This window comes from Canis lupus, chromosome 11 (assembly GCF_048164855.1).
Source record: "Canis lupus baileyi chromosome 11, mCanLup2.hap1, whole genome shotgun sequence".
NCBI lineage: Eukaryota > Metazoa > Chordata > Mammalia > Carnivora > Canidae > Canis > Canis lupus.
In genome coordinates this window covers 57,578,444-57,603,039 of record NC_132848.1, presented here as the reverse complement: position 1 = coordinate 57,603,039, position 24,596 = coordinate 57,578,444, and the positions used below count along the sequence as shown (strand labels likewise).

The following is a 24,596-nucleotide window of genomic DNA, read 5'->3' as shown; positions in this document are numbered from 1 at the left end:
GGTGACCCTAATTTTAATGTTTCTTGATGTAACTTTCTGTTATTTTGTGTCATACTCTACTCTGTAAAACATGGATAATATCTTTTTTTTTTTTTTAAAGATTTTTAATTTATTCATAGAGACAGAGAAAGGGAGGCAGAGACATAGACAGAGGGAGAAGCAGACTCCATACAGAAAGCCTGACGTGGGACTCGATCCAGGGTCTCCAGGACTGCACCCCAGGCTGCAGGCGGCGCTAAACCGCTGCGCCACCAGAGCTGCCCTAATATCTTGTTTCTTAAGTAATTATGAAAATAGGATATTTATCTTATGTTTACTTTCATACAATTAAATCTATATAATCTGTCAATTTATTATGTTTTGATAGATTTAAACTTCCAACTTTTAAAGATGAGGAAATCATTATCCTTATATTGTCCTTACATAACTTTTTTTTTTTTTTTTTTTTTTTTTTTTTAATTTTTATTTATTTATGATACTCACAGAGAGAGAGAGAGAGGCAGAGACACAGGCAGAGGGAGAAGCAGGCTCCATGCACCGGGAGCCCGATGTGGGATTCAATCCCGGGTCTCCAGGATCACGCCCTGGGCCAAAGGCAGGCACCAAACCGCTGCGCCATCCAGGAATCCCACATAACTTTTATTTCCTCTCGTCCCTTCCCAACTTTTGTTATATTTGCATGTTAAGTGTAATAACATTTTGCATCTTAACTCCTTCGTTTAATTTTATTTTTAGTTCTGTGTTTAAGTAGCTTAGAAGTTTATCACCAGTTACTTTGCCATGGCTTTTCTAGTTTGCTTGGCTAACTAAATTCTTCCTTTAATAGAGTCTTCTAAAAGGACCTGTGGGTATAATATTCCCTGAGTTTTGCATGTTCATAATTGAATAGTGATTTTGTATTTGGGCAGCAGTTTGATTAGATGTAGAATCCTTGAGTCATACTTTTCTTTAAGAAAATTTTTAATAGTAATCTATTATGTTCTAGAGTTAAAGTTGGAGGCCAGCCTGATTTTATTTTCTTGTTTTGTGACAATATTTTTGCATGTCTGTTCTGGATCAGTTTTTTTCTGAGACATGGTATGCCCTTTCATTGATTGATTTATCTTTAAACTCAACTGGAGGCTTGAACCCACGACCTGGTCATTACACATACTTCTGACTGAGCCAGCCAGGTGCCCCTTCAGTATCTAGATTTAGATTTTCTTTATTTTATTATTTTAGTAAATCTTTTTGGAATTATGTCTTTAAATATTTATTTGTTCTGTTATTATGATGGTCTTCTTGGGCTCCAAATATTCATGTGTTAGATATCCTGTTTTTTATATCTATTATTTTCTCTCATCCACTCTTAAAATTTTACTTTCCTTTTCCTTTTTTTAATCCTCTGTGTTCATTTCAGAAATGTCTATTTTCTACAGTGTTTCTTCCAGTTTCAACAGTTTCTTCCAGTTTCTATGATTGTTTTATTTTTTCGAGGTCTTTTCTAAATTGTCCAAGTTTATGTTACATAATTTCTTATCATCTAGACATCTTTTAGCTGAACTCCTACGTCTTGGCATTATGCCTTTATTTCCTTAATAATTTTTTAAATTTACAGCAAAGTTTTTATTTTATTTTTTATTTTTTTTATTTTTTAAATTTATTTATGATAGTCACACACACAGAGAGAGAGAGAGAGGCAGAGACATAGGCAGAGGGAGAAGCAGGCTCCATGCACCGGGAGCCTGACGTGGGACTCGATTCTGGGTCTCCAGGATCGTGCCCTGGGCCAAAGGCAGGCGCCAAACTGCTGCGCCACCCAGGGATCCCTACAGCAAAAAATTTAGCTGTAATTTTCATTACTTTGTGGCAATATTTTTTATGATAAGGGTTTTTTTTTGGTCTACTAATAATTTTTCCTGTAATTTTCTTCCTCCTTTTTGGTAACTTTGTATGGATTTGTGCTTGTTCCTTTGTGATAACTCATTTGAAAATGTGAATTTTTGCATCGTAATTTATTTTTAGGAGATTTAAGGAGCTAGAGCCATATTCCAGATTAGCTAATGTTCCAAAAACTCTAGGTAAGGTTTTTGGTTGTTGAGTTTATTTAGCTATTTTACCAGTCAGTGGGCACAGGCAGCTGTTTTTGCAATGCTGCTTCTCTTCTATGGAAGCAGAGACAGACTATTATTACAAATATAGTTTTTTTGTGTGATTCCTTATTAGACCCCATTCTTTTGATTTTTGTATCTCAGCTGGGTCCACAGTGTTCTCTTGTTGGCCCATGAATCCTACCTTCTGCTGGGAATTTGTTTTGTCACTCAGAGGGAACCTCTCACCTTTGAGGAGTTTACTTTGCTAGCTCTTTCTGAGATGTGCAGCTTTCTTTAGGAAGCTCTTACACCTAATTTTGTTCTGGAGTTTTAGCTGGATTCCAGTTTTGTAAAAATGCTGTGTGTTTTAATTTTCTTTGCTGTTTTTTTTTTTAAAGATTTTATTTATTTATTCATGAGAGACACAGAGAGAGAGAGAGAGAGAGGCAGAGACACAGGCAGAGGGAGAAGCAGGCTCCATGCAGGGAGCCCGATGTGGGACTCGATCCCAGGTCTCCGGGATCACACCCTGAGCTGAAGGCGGCACTAAACCGCTGAGCCACCTGGGCTGCCCTCTTTGCTGATTTTGAATTAATTGCTTTTGGGTGCTTTTTAAGAAGATTAAGGGGAAATGGTTACTTTATGCCTCAATATTAAAATTGGAAGTCCATATTAAATTTTAAAGTAAAACAAAAATTCTTGATTTCAGTATTTGGCAATAATGTATATTCTAGTATATGGTAGAGAAAGACCTAGATGAGCCCCCCCTCAATCCCCACCCACCCATATAGTTCAGTCTGTTCTCTTTAGATACCATAGAGCAGTGCTAGTTAAATGTCAGTTTGTTGATATAAGGTGCTTGAGCCAGAATGTAAATCAGTGCACTGCTTCCTTTATCAGGGAAGTCTTATTTTAAGAAAAATGTCAGTAAAACTAAACAGTGTGCTTAGAGACATAATTGATTTACATTCTGGTCAAAACTTCTTTCCTTGTTGAGGACTGGGGACAGTTTTCAGGTTGATAGCCAGTTTATGAATGATACTGAGTATCACTGTTGTACATTATGCATATGTGGCTGTCAAACTGGATTATTACATGCATGGTTAATGCAATTATCTCTATTCTTCATAATTATTACCATTGGCCAATTAATTGTATGTGATCTTCACTGGTTAGTATCCTGAAATAGAAGTGTTGCTTCTATATAAATAGGAGTCCTTGGGACGAAGGATAGTTTGCTCTCTACTTCTTCTCTGATAGAGAATCTTCAGTGTAATGATTTATTTCTCTAAGCTATAACATGGAGATTATACTGACAGAGGTGGTTCCTAAAAGAATACTGTTGCATAAATGTTTCAAAAATGTGAATTGGGTAATTACAGGAGGGTGGTAGAATGCAGTGTTACAGCTCTACACTATGTAAATTTAGGGGTATGCTGTCTGAATCTAATGTTGGTCTTAATTCTTTTGCTGAGGAGACATGGAAAAATAATCCAAATATAATAAGATGGTAAAATTTCAAGGTTTTGTCTAAGACTTTCATCTGATTGAAGAATGTGTTTTTCTGGATATGGTGTTTAATGTCTAATTGGTTATTAGAATTCTCTCTTCCTGGGGGTGCCTGGGTGGCTCAGTTGGTTAGGCATCTGAGTTATGATTTCGGCTCAGGTCTTGATCTCAGGATTGGGATCAAGCCCTGCATCAGGCTCCTCGTTGGGTGTGGAGCCTGTGTGGGATTCTGTCTCCCTCTTAAGAAAGAAAAAAAAAAAAAATCCCTTTCTTTTTTAGTCAATTAAAAAAAATTATTTTTATTTATTTGTTAGAGGTGAGGGTAGAGTAGGCACAGGCATGGGGAGTAGCAGAGAGAGAGGGAGAAGCAGGCTCCCCATTGAGTAGGGAGGCCGATGTGGGGCTCAATTCCAGGACCCCAGGATTGACCTGAGCTGAAGGTGGACACTTAACAGTCTGAGCGATCTAGGAGCCCCTGAATTCTCTCTTTTTATCAGAAACCATGAGATATGTCAGTGGCAACATGTAGAATTAGGTTGGGATATTGATTACAACTTTTTTTGTTATATTCCTAGCATAATGGATTTTGCCCATGAGACCATAGTTTCTTCCTTCAGTGTACACCTTTAAGCTTGTTAGTCATTGGGTAGACATGAAATACTTGATAAGAAAAAAGTATAACTTCATTAGTATTAAGTTATACTTTCTCTAAATTTTTCTAAAAATTAAAAATATTTTCTAAATATCAATAAAATATTCTGTTTCAAACTAAACATTCATGAGCAAGACATATTATGGGACTCTATCTTCATGTATAGAGAAAATGGTTTGAAATGATGCATTTATCTTTGATGGGAAAGTCTTCCTTTATAACCATTCTGATTATAAACTTTAATTATGAAATAAGTAACTGTGAGCAGTCCTACTTACCCAGTGACATTCTTGGAATAATTCTATATCCTTCCCAGTCGTGTTACCAAAGTGAATTATTTCAAGAATGTCACTGATTGTAACTAATGTTCGCTGTCACTGGAGTTAATATAGTATTTTAATAGGTCTGCCATCTTGGGTATAGATAAAGCGTTGGAAAAACCTAACCGCTGAGGTCACATAAAATAAATTAGCCAAAAAAATAAAATAAAATAAAATAAAAAAGGAGAAAAAACCCCCTTGTTATTGCAGTCTAGTTTCTTTCACACTGCCACCAGATGTCAGTGTAACCACAGGACCAGAGAAATACTGCAGGTAGATAAATGGCTCGGGAATGTTTTTTAAAATTTTTTTTTTATTTTTTGAATGTTTTAAATGTATAAAAACAAGTTTTATACGTATTGGGTATACAATGGAAATATTTTATTATTGAATTGTATAGAAAAATGAAATGCATAATGGAGAATAGAATACAAGTAGAAGTTAAAAAGTATAGATACAATTAAAAATTCATTTATAAATAAAATGTACTAATGGAACACATAGATGATCTCTGATGTTCTCAGAAATCGCTATCCTACAGCCATAACAAGAGGAGATGGACAGCCTGTGGTTTTAACTGTCCACTTCAGCCTGACTTTGATGTTTCTCAGTAGAATTACTGTCAGAATCTGAGCTTTAAAATGAATTGTGTATATCTATCTTATAGATGTAAAACTCAGCTCATTGTAATTTGCATTTGGTATGCAACTTGCCTACAGTAGTTTCCTAGAATACAGCACGTTAGGCAATTTTCCAAAAGAACATTCATTAGGGATAAATACATTTTTAAAGGTTCCTTTTTTAAAAATCTATTCTTTAATGGATGTTGCATTATATGATGATCATTATTGACTGTTCCTAATTAGAATGTCTTATTTCTAGTTAGATTTCTTACCTACATGTATGTATAGGTTTGCTGTATTTGTCCCGAATGAGAATCCTATGTTGAGTTTATGCCTTGAAGTCTTTATTTGGGGCTTTGTACTGCACTTACTGTGCTCCATGCCTCAACTAAATTTTGATTTTGGTTAGAATTTTCATATGGGTCAAAACTGTTTTCATTTCCTTGATTTCTTCTTTTTAAAATTATTTTGTTACTCAGTATTCTTTCCCAGATTACTTCTTTTAACTTCTTTTCCCTTTAATTTAGGAAATGGAGAAACTTGTTTCTTCAACAGTAAATCGTCTTCCTAGAAATTATTGAAATTGTCATCCTTGTTTTCTTAGACTTGTGCTCTTACGGACTTCCCCAGCACTATAATATAACCTCTTGTGGGAGGGGCAGTGTCCCTTCCCTCAGAGCTTCTGGTTTTTTCCTGCTTTCTCAGCTAGAGTTTTATAGAACTAATACTTGTTTGGATTGAAGGGAGGAAAGCCCTTCTCCCATCTCTCCATGTGCCCCACTTTAAGCTATGCTTTCCAACTGGGGTGTTTTATTGTTCTGGTCTCTGTGGAATGCCGCTGTAATACCAGATCACTATGATCCTGCTTTCCTTTTCTCTCTGGGAACTACAGTACTTCTGCAGGTTCTAGAATTACTTGTTTCCTTTCTGTCCTTGATCACTTAACCCCAAGCCATAGGAGCCACAACTGGTGTCCTGGTCCTCTATCCTATGGCTAGGAATGCATGTATCTTAGATAGACGTGCCTGGTATTCTAGATTAAATTCCAGTTCAGTTAAATTCTAAACTCTAGACCAATACTGTTTCATAGAACTTGGAAATGTCCTATATCTACACTGTCCAGTATGATAATCACTAGCTATGTGTGGCTCTTGAGCACTTTTTTTTTTTTTAAAGATTTTATTTATTTATTCATGAGATACAGAGAGAGAGAGGCAGAGACACAGGCAGAGACACAGGCAGAGAGAGAGGCAGAGAGAGAAGCAGGCTCCATGCAGGGACTCGATCCCGGGTTTCTGGGTCATGCCCTGGGCCGAAGGCAAGTGCCAAACCGCTGAGCCACCCAGGCATCCCGTTCTTGAGCACTTTAAATGTAGCTAGTTTGATGGAAGTACTCAAATTTTAATAAATTAATTTAAATTAATTTAAATTTAAATTTTTATTTAAAATCCTGTATAGTTAACATACAATTAATTAGTTTCAGGCATACAATAGAGTGATTCAGCAGTTCTGTACATTACTCAGTGCTCATTGTGATGTGTACTCTTTTTTTTTTTTTTTTTTTAAGATTTTATTTATTTACTCATGAGAGAGAGAGAGGCAGAGACACAGGCAGAGGGAGAAACAGGCTTCATGCAGGGAACCTGACCTGGGACTCGATCCCGGGACTCCAGGATCACACCATAGGCTGAAGGCAGGCGATAAACCCCTGAGTCACCCCTTGATCCCCCGTGATGTGTACTCTTAATCCCTATCACCTGTTTCACCCATTCCCACACTCGCCTCCCCTCTGGTAACCATTAGTTTGTTCTCTGTAGTTGAGAGTCTGTTTCTTGGTTTGTCTCTTTTCTCCTCCTTTTGTTCGTCTTTTTTTGTGTCATAAATTCCACATATGAGTGAGATCATATGGTATTTGTCTTCCTCTACTTACTTATTTTGCTTAGCATTATGCTCTCTAGATTCATTATGTTGTTGCATATGGCAGGATTTCATTCTTTTTAATGGCTGAATAATATTCCACATGTACATATATTTATGTACATGATATATACGTATACATATATATCACATCTTCTTTATGCATTCATCTATTGATGAACATTTTAGGTTGCTTCCATAATTTGGCTATTGTAAATAATGCTGTAATAAACATAGGGAACATATGTCTTTTTGAATTATTATTTTTATATTCTTTGGGTAAATACCCAGTAGTGGAATTCCTTGGTTATATGGTAATTCTATTTTTAATTTTTTTGAGGAACCTCCATACTGTTTTCCACAGCGGGTGCACCAGTTTGCATTACCACCAACAGTGCACAAGGATTCCTTTTTCTCCACATCCTCATCAACGTTGTTTCTTGTGTTTTGATTCTGACACTATAGTTTTAATTAATTTAAATGTAAACAGCTACTTGAGGCTAGTGGCTTCTGTATTGGAGAGTTCTGCTATTTATGGATCCTTAACTGGGCAGTAGTGAGTGCTCTTCTATCTTTGAAGCGTTTGTCTCCTTTGCTCTAGCATGTGATACTAGGTGGCTCCTATAAGGTGTAGAGAGGGAAGGAACAAAGAGTCACCAGCTTAGCCAGTCGTCTTTGCTTCAGCGAGATAGTAGACCTTGCAGCAGAATTTTCCTCATTATCCTCAATTGATTAGGTGATTATCAGGGTTCTATCTTCTTCATTAGGCTTAGTCCCTGCCATCAAGGGCTTACCATCTAGTTGGGGTTATTAAAATAACAAGAATTCAAGGCATACTATAATAAGTCCTGTAAGAGACACAAAGTATTATGAAGGTGAGTTCAGTCCTAATTACTATTATCATTCTGCTGTAGATTCATCTACTTTCTTGTCTGTTTCTCTTCTCCCTGTTTCTTTAAGTTTAAAGCATTTTTAATTAATATATAAAGTGCAACTTTATAGTATTAAGTAAGAGTGTTCAGTTAGATTTTTCTGCTATCTTTTTAAAAATTCACTTTAATGCACAGTAGGAATATTTCAGATATGCAAAATATTTTTGGAATTCCCATTTGAAATTCTCCTTAAAATTTGTGGCATTCTTAAATATAGAGAAGAATGAAATAAATTGCCATGTACCTGACACTGAACTTCAATTGTTTTCAACTTAGGGCAAGTCATGTTTCAGTTATAGCTCTACTCACTGTCTCCACTCCATTATTTTGAAGGACAACTCCATTCATCATATGATTTAACACATAAGTATTTGTGTATGTATCATCAAAGGGTAAAGATATTTCTTTAAAAAACAATCACAATGCTATTATTGCTCTTAAAGATAACAGTAATTGATCAGTATCATCAAACTTCCAATTGGTGTTTGAATTTCCCTGATTGTTGTATATATGTTTATTTTTATTTTCAGATTGTTGACATCAGGATTCAGATGTTGAAATCAGGATTCAGTTAAGATCTCTGCATTGTAATTAGTTGATATGTCCTTTATTTCGTTTTTAGTATAATTTTCATCATTTCTAGCTCATGTAATGTTTATTACCTGTTCATTGATTTTAGAACAGAGTCTTAATCTTAGGTGGATAGTCAGGAATCTTAAGCATACTAATGGTGTTCTAAAAGAATGTGATATATTTGCAAGAGTTGATTTAATTTTCCATGTTCTCCAGACACCATCTTGTGCACAGATTGTTACTGATGCTCATGTGAGCACATGTTACTTGAAGATTTTGATTGAGAGACATTATATATTAGTTGGTATATACTAAGAATGATACCACAAAAATACAAGGGGACTTACAGTTTCATGCTGTTGAAATGTCTGGTCCTAGTTATCCGCACCCATGAAGTAGTTTTCTCTTCCTCCTTACTTTCTTCCTCCTCTCTTTCTTCTTCCAAATACCTTATGGGATACTTTTCATGTATATGGCCATCCTAGTATTACGTAGAAATTTTGTTTTATTTGATGATATCCACAAATCAGTTTCTCTCTACTTAGAATCACTTGAGTTGTGGAAATGCTTCAATCTTTTTAAGAGATTTTATTTATTTATGAGAATGACAGAGAGAGAGGCAGAGACATAGGTAGAGGGAGAAGCAGGCTTCATGCAGGGAGCCCAATGTGAGACTCGATCCCGGAAATCCAGGATCACGCCCTGAGCCAAAGGCAGACGCTCAACTGCTGAGCCACCCAGGCATCCCTATGGAAATGCTTCTAAACCAAAGAAAGTTGGTATTACCACCTTGTTGAGGAAAAGAAGAAATTTCCTTTTAAAAAATTTTTTAAATTCAGTTAATTAACATATGACGTATTATTGGTTTCAGGGGTAGAGGTCAGTGACTCATCAGTCTTATATAACACCCAGTGCTCATTATATCACCTGCCCTCCTTAATGTCCATCACCCAGCCCCTTCCCCTCCAGCGACCCTCAGTTTGTTTCCTAGGATTAAGAGTCTCTTACGGTTTGTCTCCCTCTCTGATTTCTTCTTGTTTTATTTTTTTTCCTCTCTTTCCCTATGATCCTCAGTTTTGTTTCTTAAATAGATCCACATATGAATGAGACCATATGATAGTTGGCTTTCTCTTATTAACTTATTTTGCTTAGCATAACATCCTTTAGTTCCATCCATGTTGTTGCAAATGGCAAGGTTTTATTTTTTTGATGGCTGAGTAATAGTCCACGTAGTGTATATACGTGTGTGTATATAATATATACACATATATATATTTGTGTGTGTGTGTGTGTGTGTGTGTGTATACTGCATCTTCTTTATTCATCTGTCAGACATCTGGGCTTTTTCCATTGAGGACCTTGCTGCTATAAACATTGGGGTGCAGGTGCCCCTTTGGTTCACAACATTTGTATCTTTGGGGTAAATACCCACTGGTGTAATTACTGGGTTTTAGGGTGGCTCTATAAGAAATAAATTATAGTTTAGTGCCTATATTGCATAGAAATACATAGGCATCTTTAAATAATAATATTCCCTCAAAAGTAAATAATTCTTCAGTTTTGCCATGATGATTAGGTTGCTGAAGTATTTTGCAGTAAAACCCGTTTATTGGCTTCTAGAGTATGATTGTCAGTGACAATAAACACATATATTTAAATTATAAATTCTACTCCAAATTAAGGTGAATAGAAATTAATTTCCAATAAAGACTTTTGTGATTAGGTGATGGAAAATACAGAAAATCTGTAAACACTGATGATTGTAAGCATTTTGTTGTTGTTGGATTGCGAGGAAGGTATTTGAGTTGTAGTCATTCATAACTGTTGAGTGTGAAGTCATGACTTCATAAAGCCCCAGTAAGGCCAAGCAGAAAGTATACAGTTTGTTGTCTTGGAATTTAAGTCTTTCTAAGATTTATTGTTGTCAGTAGTTGGAGCCTACTCTTAGACATGAGAGAAGGAGTAAATGATACTAATTAAACAGTCTAAGGAAATGTCTTTAGATTCAGTGAAAACTTGGGACAGGAAATAGAAGGACAAGAAAGAACATAAAGGTTCTGTGTTAACAGCTTCTGCCTACCTTTTAGGCCCAGTTGTGTTTTTTGGAAGAGAGGAAAATCTGGCAAATGAATGGCCGTTTGTACAGGTAGTGACCATTATAGACTTTGGACTCCTTTTTTGAGGATGGCAAAATTGTATGTTTGTAACGCTCGTTGACAAGATCAACATAGTTATAGAGGAGGAAAAGTAAGCATGTTTATTTAAACCAGTAAGATTGGTCATAAGTAATTATTCTGGAGAAGGTAAATCAGACAGTAAGGCTCCTGAGGCCAGAAGGTAGATTATAAGTAATGATGCCTAGAGAATGTTAGGGACTACTGAGGAAAGTGAAACCCAGTGTAAAGGGACAGCCACTACTTGCTCTAGCCCAGTGTTGCCAGATTTCAAGGTACTTTGAGTATGGATATCTGTGTTTTTTTAATATGAAAATTTCTGATTTTTGAATTTTGCCTTAACTGTAAAACAAAACAAATTAACAAAGCCAAATAAAACTGTGTGGACCAAATAAAACACATGGGAAAGAATCCAACTGATAAGCTGTTCAGTTTGTGACCCTCGGTAGAATATATTTATTTGTTGTTTACAGAACCCAACTAATAGATAAAGGCATACTTTTTTGTCTGCTGAAAGATGACTTCAGAGGTCATTTTCTGCACATAGCAGATCTCTTTGATCATAATGAGGAAACAGAACTGTGTTCCAGACGTTTGAATCATCTGTCTGCCCCTACAGTGTTGCTTCACTAATTCTGTAGTCTTCTCTATATGCTTCTATACTCTAAGCTGTAATACAGGATCTGAAATCTTATTATAGGGAAATGCTGTACAAAGATTGAGTTCTCACACAAGTATTATATCGGAATTTCTGTCTTATGGTATTTATTTAATTTTATTTTTAAGAGATTTTATTTATTTGACACAGAAAGAAGCACAAGTAGGCAGAATGGCAGGCAGAGGGAGAGGGAGAAGCAGGCTCCCTGCTGAGCAGACAGCCTGATGCGGGGCTCTATCCCAGGACCCTAGGGTCATGACCCGAGCCAAAGACAGACACTAAGCCACCCAGGTGCCTGTCTTATGGCATTTAAATGTTATTTTGAATTGTTCTTTGGGCTGAAATTCTGTTTAAAGGCAGATATTAAAGTGAGCTTGAAGATAGTGCCTTGAGTCACAACAGCAGTATCATCTTGTGATGAAAAATTTGTAGACTTTGGAATAAGCCAATCTCCAAAATATTCCTGTACAAATTTTTGAAATACAATACCCACTTGAAAAATTGTTAATAATGAGACAGACTAGAAGATATATGGTTAAGAAGAAAGTGTCTGTATTAACAGCATAGATATCACAAACATCTTTTTTTCTATTTTTATTGTATAAACAATAGCAGACTTTAAGAAGAAAAAAATTGTCCCTTATCCTACATGTTTGTATCTTTAAGAATTCCCCACAATTCCTTATGGGTAGGTATTTTATGTAGTTTATACAGAAATTCATATAGACATTTTATAATGGAAAGAGGCACTTTGCATATCATATGATACATCATGCATATATCCAATTTACAATTTTTCACTTACTCTGCTCTAAGCATTTTTTTTACATTTCAATACTATTTTAATAGTTATGGTTTTAGATATTATTTTAGTCTACTGAAGGTATTATATCTTAATATTAGATATTTAGACTTTTTATTACTAGTCGCTTCATGTTTGAAAAGAATAACTATGAAATCTTTCCACACATCACATTTCAGTTGAAGGATGACTAAGTAAAAAATAAGCATTTTATTTACACTTTCATGTAAACCTTATTAAGTCACCAAAAAGTTGATAAATCATCACAAGGACATCATTTGCATAACATATTTGCTAATGTAAGGAATATTGCCATGTTTATATGTGTTCCCATATCTATTTATTTCTTGTACTTTTTAAAAATAAATTTATCTACTCCTGTCACTCATCTATAAGATTCTTCATGTTTTCCTTACTGATTTTTATGAATTCTATATATTATTACCTCATTCTTTTTTTTTCACTTGAAAAAATCATTAATATTAATACATCTTTATCAAGACTGACAAAAATCAAAAGGGAGGAAACATAAATCAGCAATATTGGTAATGAACAGGGAATATAACTCTAAACCCATGACATTAAAAGGATGTTCAAGTAATCCTAAAAATATTCCACTTCACAAATTTGAAAATACTGATTACATGGTTCAGCTTGTTAAGAAACACATATTATCAACATTTAACTAGGATGAAGACAATCTAAATAGTCTAATTAACCATTAAATCAATTTAATTTTTAATTAAAATGTCTGAACATTAATCCCCAACCCCAGTTTGTTTTACAAAAAAATCCTACCAAATATTTAGCCAAATTAACACTGATTTTACAGAATGTCTTCCAGAATATATAAAATAAGGGAACACTCTCTAGCTCACATTACTCTGATATCAAAAGCAGAAAAAAAGACTATAGATAAAACTACAAGCCATGAACCAAGATGTAAAATCCCAACAAAATATTAGCAAACTTAATCCAAAAGTGTGTAATTGCACAGTATGACCACGTGTGAATTTTTTTTTTTCAAGTATGTAAGACTGGTACAGGGTTAAAAAAAAAAAACAGTCAATATAAATTATCATATCAATTGGCTAAAGAAGAAAAATCATATGGTCATATCAATTGATGTAGAAAAACCCAATACCCATTCATGAAAAGAACAAAATCATTTTTGGCAAATTATCAATAAAGAGGAACTACAACAAGTGGATGAAGTACATTTACAAAGAATATACAGAAAACATAAAGCCTAATGGTGAAAGAATAAAATGCTTTACTCCTAGGATTAGAAATGAAGAAAGTATGTCCAGTTTTATAATTCTTATTCAACATCATACTGGAAGTTCTAGGCATTACATTAGGCATATATGATATGTGATATAATAATGTACCATATAATATATTACATATTATGATGTATATATTTTACATATAAAAAACATGGGGTAAATATAAAGCAAAGGAAAGCATCTAGAAAATAGCCTAGGGCTTAAAATTTCATGATTATATTTAACTTTACATATGCAGTATATATGTATATATAATGTATATATGTATTATTTGTAAGTATGTTTTATGCATTTAATATGTGTGCATATATAATATACATATTATACATTTATTACCTCATTCTTAAAAAAGATTTTATTTATTTATTTATGAGAGACACAGAGAGAGAGAGGCAGAGACATAGGCAGAGGGAGAAGCAGGCTTTCCGGAGGGAGCCTGATGCAGTACTCAATCCCAGGACCCTGGGTTCGTGACCTGAGCCAAAGACAGACACTCAACACTGAACCACCCAGGTGTCTGTATTAAAGTTCATTTTTATGTTTTGTGAAAATTATTATTTCCCTGAGTACTTGTTTCCTTACTGCTTTTTCAATTCTATTGTATATGTATCTCTTGAAATCCCTTTATCTTTTATTTTGTGATTGTATCTATGGCATTAAGATTTAAAATGGTTTTCTACTAATATCTGATAAATGTACAATTCTGGTTTTTCTTATTTATTTTTATTTTTTATTTATTTTATTTATTTTTTTATTTTTTATTTTTTTATTTTTATTTTTTTTTAATTTATTTTTTATTGGTGTTCAATTTACTAACATACAGAATAACCCCCAGTGCCCGTCACCCATTCACTCCCACCCCCCGCCCTCCTCCCCTTCTACCACCCCTAGTTCGTTTCCCAGAGTTAGCAGTCTTTACGTTCTGTCTTCCTTTCTGATATTTCCCACACATTTCTTCTCCCTTCCCTTATATTCTCTTTCACTATTATTTATATTCCCCAAATGAATGAGAACATATAATGTTTGTCCTTCTCCGACTGACTTACTTCACTCAGCATAATACCCTCCAGTTCCATCCACGTTGAAGCAAATGGTGGGTATTTGTCATTTCTAATAGCTGAGTAATATTCCATTGTATACATAAACCACATCTTCTTTATCCATTCATCTTTCGTTGGACACCGAGGCTCCTTCCACAGTTTGGCTATCGTGGCCATTGCTGCTATTATTTTTTATTTTTTGATTATTGTGTGGTGAAAAGTTTGGTTCTAAATTCACTTTTCCTTTAAAAACTGCTAATCAGTTAATCTAACACCTCTTACCAAGTCCTGTCCATGTCTCCCCAGCCCCCACGTTCATATTTTAATTAATGCTGATGTTCTGGTAACTACATTCAAGGTGATTTTTCAGTGGAGTAAGCCAGAAAAGCACTTTGGGACAAAATAAGTGAAAGGAGAGAGGTAACTAAAGGAAAGACTTTAAAACACAAAAGAGCCTGCACTTGATGGTTTTGAAAGTTCTCAGCCTCTACTCAGAGCAAAAGGCTTGAATTAAGACTTCCAAGCAAATACCAAAACCATGACACTACTAGGAAAAAGTAGTATTAAAGTGAAGTCTCCTTTATGATTTGTAAAGTATTTTGATAAAATCTGTGTGTGATAAAGGTGGTGCCTTATAGTAGTATTCAGGCAGATGAAAGGTCCTCTAAAGATTTTAGGGTGTGATTTATAGGCACACTCAGCCAAGCAGTGGGGCTTTAAGAAGTTTAGGAGTGTTGCTCCTCAGCAGAAGCCCAGGGCAGAGAAAGGCTTTATCTCAAAGAGCCTTGTGAGCATGGTTTTGTCTATTAAAGAGAGCCCTAAGAAGATTGACAGAAGACCCACAAAGTTTTAAGAGAAATGCACTGTTAGAAATGCTTCTGACATGAAAGTTAGGCTGAAAGATAATACAAAATGTAAAGAGACCATCAGCTACAGGGGACCCTGCATGGGGTAACAATCACTTCCCATTCCTTCCCCTTCACCCTTGGCAACTGTGAAACTACTTTGTGTCTATGGAATTGCTTATTCTTGACATTTCATATAATCACCAATATGCGGCCTTTTACGTTTGTTTTTTTTTCACTTAGCATAAAGTTTTCAAGGCTCATGTTGCAATATACATCAGTACTTCATTCTTATTTATGGCTGAATAATATTCAGTAGGGTGATGTACCACCTTTTGTTTATCTGTTCTTCAATTGATGAACATTTGGGTTATTTCTGCTTTTTGACTGCCATGAATAATCTTGCCAAAATTATTTGTGTAAAAGCTTTTTTAAAAAATATTTTATTCATTCATTCATTCATTCATTCATTCATTCATTCATTCGAGACCCAGAAAGAGAGGCAGAGACATAGGCAGAGGGAGAAGCAAGCTCCCTGTGAGGAGCCCCAGGTGGACTTGATCCCATGACCCTGGGATCACAACCTGAGCCAAAGGCAGACACTCAACCAGTGGCCACCCAGGTGTCCCTGTGTAAAAGTTTTTGTGTGAATATATGTTTTCTGTTTTGTTTTGTGGAAATTTCTAGGAGTGGAATAGCTGGGTCATGTGATAACCCTATATGTGACTTTTTGAGGAACTACAGGACTTACAAAGCGGCTGTACCATTTTGCATTCCGAGCAGCAATGGATGATGGTTTCAGTTTCTCCACATCCTTGTCAGTACTTGTCCATCTTTTTGATTATAGCCATCCTACTGGGTGTGAAGCGGCATCTCATGATTTTGATTTGCATTTCCCTCATGACTAATGATGTTGATCCTTTTATGTGTTTACAGATTATTGTTTAAATTTTGATTACTGCAGTAAAAGAACTCATTACGTGACTGTCTCATTTAATTTATAAGTTCCAAATAAATACTTCTCTAGATTTTATTATTTGAATCTTATTGTTTCCAGTTTAACATCAATCGTGTGCAGGTTTATTTTTCCTGTGCTAATGGCAAAGATCTGATTAGTCAGTTTGAGAATCCTGCTTAGTGTTAATCTCAAGTAGTGTTGTTTTTTTTCCCCTCTGATCATTTCTATTCTTAGTATTTGTGTTGGTGTGTTTCTGTTTGAAGTGACCAGTCAGTATAAATCCTCTTCTGTTTTCTGTCATCTAGCTCATATTTACTGAATGGCTCTTATATGTCAGTAAAGTGTCAGCACTTTACTAAGGGCTGAGGATACATAGTAGCAAGCGAGTTTTACAATCTGGTGAGGAATTTATGATGAACAAGTATGCATGTGAATTATAATGGCAATCTATTAGTAAGTGATAGAGAGGAATGGAGCATGATGATATGATAGAAAGTAATAGGGGGGCCTACTTTAGGTGGGTTAGTCAGTGAAAATTTTTCCTAGTTGTTGCATTCTGAAAGCACTAAAAGAACCATTGAAATAAAAGTAGTGTGGCTAGAACACAGGAAAGTGAGGGGGAGAGGCTCACAAGGTGAGGCTGAAGAGAGAGCTGTTTTCCTTTGAAAAGCTCTAGCTGAAAACTCATTGTTTCCTTAAAATAAATAAATGAACAAACAAATCAGCCAACCAGTTAATTAAAACTTCTGACCATGCCCTACAGAATTTAGCTTCTTCTTGAGACCTGTCTCAGGAACAAGGTGGGCCATCTTGCTGTTCCTCAAACATACCATCTTTGCTTCCTCTTGGCCTTCATGCTCCTATTTCCTGTTTGGAGTACGCCTCCTCCATCTCTTTGCGTGACTTTACTGCTTTTTATCTTTCATTTCTCTCTTCATCTGTCTTTGTTTCAGAGTTGACCTTTCTCCCCTTTTCTAAAGTAGTACACTTATCCCAAGTCACTGTGCATTATTTTACTCTGTTAATTTCTTTCACAGTATTTTTTATGAGAACTTATTTTATTTATCTATGTTTGTTTATTACTCATCTCTCTGATTAAAAGGGAAGTTCCATGAAGGCAAATACCTTGTCTGTTGGGTTGACTGCTATAACCCTCGTGCTTGATGCACTCCCAGGTACTGTGGAATGTCTGGATTAAGTAATTTAATTGCAGAGTATTGAAGGATATGATGAAATGGTAGATTTTAAGTTCAGAGAAGAACTCTGAAAAAAAAAAACAAAACCCTGCTATTATAGCTGTGAGGTTGATTTCAGTGGCTTGTTGTTTATAGCCCCTCTTATAATCATGGGAATTCTTCTATGGAGCTGTCAAGTATGTTTATATAGTCATCCTTAATTTACATATAATGTGAAATCGTAAGAAGTGTAATGACTTATTTCAAAGAACTGTGGTTTGCTGATTTTCTGGGATCTGTAAGTCAATGTGGCTTTTCTTTTTGCTTTTAAAATCCAATTTTGGAAAATTTGAGCCATTATGTCTTGAAATATATATATTTTTCTGTTTCCATTCTTATTCTCTTCTCCTTTGGGACTTTCAATTACATGTATATTGGACTATTTGATGTTGACCCACAGGCTCCTGATGCATAGTTGATTTTCCTGAAGTCTTTTTCTCAGTTCTTTTTTTTTTTTTTTTTCAAGTTTTATTTTAAATAATCTCTACATCCAATATAAGGCTCAAACTCCTGACTCTAAGGTCAAGAGTTGCATGCCCTTCTGACTGAGCCAGCCAGGCGCCACTCTCTTCAGTTCTTTAGATTGGGTGATTTATATTGAGGTCTTCAAAATCATTGACTCTTCTTCTATCTCCAGTCTTTTTTTAGGCCCATCCCTTTCTTTTTTTCAGCTCTAGAATATCCTTTTTAAAAGACTTTATTTCTCTGCTGTGATTCTCTTTGTATACCTATCTATATACCATCTATATTAAAAGTAAAGTCTTTGAATGTATTCCCCTAAAATTTTTAAAGCATATTTATACTAGTTGTTTTAGTTCATCTGTTAAATCCAACATCTGAGCCGTCTTGGGGTCAGTTTCTGGTGACTGCTTTCTGAATTGTATATGGGACATAGTGCATAGTATGTTAGACTTGAATTCTTTCATAAGAGAAATGTTGGTATATATTTTTCTTTTTTAAAAAATTTTTTAAAAGATTTTATTTATTTATTTATGAGATACAGAGAGAGAGGCAGAGGGAGAAGCAGGCTGCGTGCAGGGAGCCTCAATCCTGGGTCTCTAGGATCCCACCCCGGGCTGAAGGCAGCACTAAACCGCTGAGCCACCCGGGCTGCCTTTTTTCTTTTTTTCTAATAAATCATTTAATAACATATCACCTTCAGTTTGTTTAGGTTTGCTTTTATGCTTTGTTAGACTGTATCTGTGGAAAGCTTAAGGTGTTTTCCCAAGTGTGTCTAATTAGGCAGGACTCTCACCTACCAACCTCTGCCTTTTTCCTCATCTTGTCAGGGCTTATTTTAGGCTTAGAGCAGATCTAGAGTAGGCCTTACTCTCTGATGTGGTTTTTACTCCCAAGGCAATGAGGTATCCTATTGTTTCACCACTGGCAGGACTCTTAGGATTTCCATTGCCCTCTGCAGCATTTGACCTCTAGTTATCTCTGTTCTATCCTCAGTCCTTTAGCAGTTCTCCAGTAAGCTTTGTCTTGCCTTAGGCATGTGCAGCCCAGCCCACAGCCAAAGATTCTTAGAGATCTCCTACACCAGGACCTCTCTGCACTTATCTTTTCTCTGGGTCCTCACACCAGATGTCAACTGCTTGAACTCTAATCTTTGCCTCCTTATCTCAGTGGACTGCTGTCCCTCTGCTTGAACGGTTTCCTTTCTTGGAGTACCTTTTCTTCAGCCCTACCCTTGCCTTGCTTGGACTTCAACTCACTGTTCCATTTAAGAAGTGTTGCCAGGCAGACAGCTGAAGTGGTCAGGGGGCTTACCTCATATATTTCCCTTCTCTCAGGAATCACAACGTTCCACCTACTGTTTAATGCCAGAAAAAGTTGCCTTACATATTTGTTCACTTGTATGGTAAGATAGTTGACTGTGGGAAGGCTAGTTTAGTTCCAGTTATGTTGTCCTATCCAGAAGTCTAATTCTGAAGCCTATTTAGTTTCAGGGGATGTGTTCTTAAAAAGAGCAAATCTTACTTCCTTTAGGATGTTTTTTTCCCTATTCATCCAGGCAACGGTTATTTATTGCCTGTCTTCTGTCTGTATTTGGCACTAAGCATACAAGCAGAATGAGACACAGTTTCTTTTTTTTTTTTAAGATTTTATTTATTTATTCGTGAGAGAGACAGAGAGAGGCAGAGACATAGACAGAGGGAGAAGCAGGCTCCCTGTGGGGAGCTTGATGTGGGACTCCATCCCAGGACCCCGGGATCACGCCCTGAACTAAAGGCAGGCGCTCAACCACTGAGCCATCCAGGTGTCCCGAGACACAGTTTCTTTCTTCATGGAACATACTTTCTTAGTGGATTAGGAGGCCAGCAAATGGGAAGTTCAAGTCAGATCTTTTTTTGCTTTTTTAATAAACTTTTATTGGATAACATACATTGATATTGCACGGCACCCTGCCTCCTTATTTTGGTAACCTGTTATATAAGGAGAAATAAGTTAATCCACCTTTCCCAAAGGAGAGGCTTTGGTAGTAGATATAAGCTCTAAGTGTACTTTTCTGAACCACTGTTTCTTAATTATTAATCGTTAAATTTGCCTTATATTGAAATAATTAGTGAGCTATAATAATGCTATTTATTTGTTCATGTATTGGTTTTACTCTTTTTACCATTGGGCAATGTTTTCACCAGAGATGCAGATGTCATATATCTTTATGTATTTATGATGTTGAAAACAATTTTTCTGTTTCTCTACTGTAGTGTATTTAACAATCAAAACAAATATTTTTGACTTTCATTTTTGTAAGGTCAGCCTAACTCATGAAAAACAAACATCTTTATCCTGCATCATATATCACTGCCAACAACCTGATAATCTTCAACTCAGGGTCTGGCCAGAGAATGATTTTTGCCGGCGATCTCTGATAATGATGTATGATGAATTGGATATGAAACAGATTTTCTTCCTTTTCTCTTATGACCTCCACCCAAAATTAGATTGACTTTAGATTGATTATAGACAAATAGCTTGATTATAGACAAAGAACTGTTGTTCTGTTCTTGGTAAAATGCTCTGAATGTTAACTTAGAAAATAAGATATGTTAAACATCTATTACAGTGGTACTGTTTCAACCATGGTGGTTTCTGAACCATCACATTTCTGAAACCTCCTCTGATAAGAGAACTCTGGACTACAGAACTTATGGGGAAACTTTGCTATAAATTCAGTATACAAAACTAATAGAATATCAGTGACGTTATTTATCTTCAGTAATAATGAATATGCTTACCATTTCTTGTTTTCTACTTTTAAATGTTTTATCTTCCCTGTTGTTCTATGTGTGCTAGCGTTTTTCACGTGTGGCCCTTCATTTAAAAGTCTAGTGCCTTTCTAATTTTTGGCTGAAAGTTGTTGATTTCATTTACTTCTTACCTATAACTTTAATAGAAGGAATAAATATATGCTTGAAATGAAATAAAAAAATCATACTTGCTTTTCAAACCACCTTTCTCATTACCAAGCACATGAAGTCAGACCTTCTTATACACTTTCTGATAGCTCTTCCCCAAACTTATAATTCCAAGAAGTCTTAACAGTAGTCTCATACCTACATCATTCACCTTGTACCTTATTTGCTAAAGGTATATTTGTGTGTGTACTTATTTTATCAAGTACTATATACCTCTGTTTTTGGCATTCCATTTTTTTCTTTTTCCTCCATTAACTCCTCCAGAATCATTGCCACCCTCAGTGCACAGTTTTGTGATAAATAACATTTTGGGAAGTTTAGTCTCACTTGTGTGGTGTATCAACTTAGTGATACACTAAGTTGATACACCTATGTTTTTTCTCACAAGGTAGGATTTATAAATTGTTATATGTATCTGATACTAGGTGACACTTATCTTGGGCTCATGTTAAATTCAGTACATAAGATAAAGTAGAATAATTTGGTGAAATTGGTAAAAGGGTAAACCAGTTTTAGATACCTATGGGCATGCAAACTGTTCTTCAAAGGATCTACTTTAGCATCATCTTGGGAGCCATTAGTTTCAGTTACTGTGGTTAAGTGACATGTAGTTCTTTAATAATACTCTTTAGGTTATGTGGAGTCCCCTTTTCAGATAAGCACAGTTTTACTGTATTTGCATTGATACAAAACGTCCTTTTAAACAATCATTATTGTTTATGATGGTAAAAAATATCTATGATGCAGAACTTGTAGTGTTGCTTTTTCGGTTTGCTAGTGACTATTGTTATTTGTGGTCAAATGGTAATAGTAGCAAATCTTTCAATCCTGTTGAAACTGTTCTTCAGTCTGGTGCTGTTTCTTCTGACCTGTTCACCCCATCCCTCCCCCAATTGCATTTTTAACAAAATAGAAACATCGTCTTCATTAGCATAGAAAATAAAGGTTTGCCTCTTGCTTCTGTTTCCTCTGTATCTCTTAAATAGGATTGAAAATAATTTTGTTTGTTCACAGAAAGGATGGTATATGTTAATAGGTTTGGGCTAAGACAATTGTGATAAATGTTTTGGTATTGCATAGGGAGTATGTGTTTTGATTTCTTGATAGAAATGATCACAGCATTGTGAGTTCCACGGTGAATAAGTGATGAGAACATCACCACAGTGTCCAGTTTACAAACATGCCTTTGTACTGACAATAATTGTTTTGACTGCTGTATTGCAGCTGTTGAAAATGGACAGATAGATGTGTTAAGGCTGTTGCTTCGACATGGAGCAAATGTTAATGGATCCCATTCTATGTGTGGATGGAATGCTTTGCACCAGGCTACTTTTCAGGTAACCTCTGAATTTATTATTTCATTTCCATGTAAATTATGTGTTTTACCCTTTTAAAATGACAGTTCTATACAGTTTTTGCTTCCTACTTGCCTGTGATTTATGATGGTTAGTGCAGTACAGAAAAGGCAGTCTAAATGCTAATGATCATTCTGAATAAGCCAACTGCTCTAGTAGTTCCAGCAGCTTTGGGCTTCAGGGATTATCTGAGTTTTTCATATGTTGATAGCATAGTTAAGAGACCAACAGAATATTTGGAATATAAGTTGATAAGGAGCAATGGCGCATTTTATTTATAACAGTGTGTTTAGAAATTGTGGTAACTCTTGAGTGCTTGGGATAGCAAACTAGTTTTACAGGCTTTAAACGAATTATAATTCTTAGAGATCAGTGTTTGATCTGTTTATGTTTAATGGGCCAACTAAAGGTATAGAATAATCTGATTGTTTAATACTTCCTTCCCATTGAACAATATAGTTAAAAAAAATTTTCCTTTAGTGAGGATGATAAAAACCCAAAACATAGCAATAAGAAAAGAGATACCTTCTATTTGCTTTGTTTTCTCCCATTTAAAATATGAATCTGTGCTTTAGGAAAATGCTGAGATCATAAAATTGCTTCTTAAAAAAGGAGCAAACAAGGAATGCCAAGATGACTTTGGAATCACACCTTTATTTGTTGCTGCTCAGTATGGCAAGCTAGAAAGCTTGAGCATACTTATTTCATCGGGTAAGATTAATCCATTAGCCTTTGCACTGTTAAGATCTTGAGTTTTAACTGTGTGTCCTCCTAGGAAGTATAATTCTTGACCAGATATAAATCAGGTTGTGAAATGTATGGTTTTATGTTAGTGGTAAATAAGAGTACATACGTGTTGATTTATAAGCCTGGTTACTAAGTGTCTATTACTAACATAATGTGGTGCACAGCTACTAATTTATCTGAGGAGGAACATAATGATCTATCACCAAAGCAGGTTTATTGGCAAGTTGAATGATGGGTCTTTTCTCGCTTATGGGGACCTAAGCAGTTCCAACTTTCTAGGGCATAAGACTATATAATCTTAATTAATTTATTAGGTAGCTATTTTGTTTGTTTGTTTTTTAAAGATTTTATTTATTTATTCATTAGAAACACACACAGAGAGAGAGGCAGAGACATAGGTAGAGGGAGAAGCAGGCTCCATGCAGGGAGCCCGATGTGGGACTCGATCCCGGGACTCTAGGATTACGCCCTGGGCCAAAGGCAGGTACCAAACCGCTGAGCCACCCAGGGATCCCCTAGGTAGCTATTTTGTATATTAAACCTTCGAGTTGTATGTTTTGATGAATTGTATGATTATTTGAATGGTTTTGTTTGAAAGCTTGTTTACACTTTATGATGTTAATAGCAACATAAAATTGCTAAGGGTTTCTTTGTGACAAACATTACACATTGGAGAAGATGATGTTGAGGTGGCATTCTTATGCTGTATGACATTTCTGTGACCAGGAATGTTTGTTATGTAAGGGCTTTTAAATTCCTCCAAACACTGTGTATTCACTCACAGTAAATAACCTGATGAAGCATGGATAGTTAAGAGTAGATGGGAAATACACTAGATTTGCCAGTAGGACAAAAAATTTTTAAAAAATACCTACCCTTTTTATATATGTCTGTCATACTTAGATTTTTCATAAATTACCTCCAAGGGTGCCTGGGTGGCTCAGTTGGTTAAGTGTATGACTCTTGATCTTAGCTCAGGTCTTGATTTCAGGCTCATGTGAGTTCAAGCCCCATCCCATGTTGGGTGCATGGAGCCTACTTAAAAAAAAAAAGTTACCTCCAAATATATGAAACAAAGTTTATTTAGACAGCAAAGTACATAGTTTCTTATTTCTTCTTTCTCTTTACAAACTTCAAATGCTCAAGTTGAAGTTTGGAGCAAAGAAAAAAAATTTTTTAAGATATTTATTTGAGGGAGAGGGAGAGAGAGAGAGACAGAGCATGAAAAGGGGGAGGGAGGGAGAGGAAAAGGGAGAAGCAGACTCCCCACTGAGCAGGGAGCCTGATGTGGGGCTCAATACCAGGACTCTGAGATCAGGGGCACCTGGGTGGCTCAGTGGTTGAGCGTTTGCCTTTGGCTTGGGTCATGATCCCGGTCCTGGGATTGAGTCCTGCATGTGCTTAACCAGATTGAGCGACCTAGGTGCCCTGGAGCGAAGAAATATTAAGTGCCAAATTAAGGTATCTGTT

General features: G+C 35.7%; 1 protein-coding gene across 7 annotated transcripts in view; it reads left to right on the top strand.

The window, feature by feature from the left end:
* Positions 1-24,596, top strand: part of ASB3 (ankyrin repeat and SOCS box containing 3) — a 111,147-nt gene that overhangs the window by 44,668 nt on the left and 41,883 nt on the right. For 6 of the 7 annotated variants that reach the window (XM_072768347.1, XM_072768346.1, XM_072768341.1 and 3 more), the window contains exons 4-5: positions 22,249-22,361; positions 22,955-23,090. The exons of the other annotated variant lie outside the window; for it this stretch is intronic. In XM_072768347.1, the coding sequence (XP_072624448.1) occupies positions 22,249-22,361; positions 22,955-23,090 (249 nt within the window). The remainder of the gene's footprint in view (positions 1-22,248; positions 22,362-22,954; positions 23,091-24,596) is intronic. 7 annotated transcript variants of the gene reach the window in all.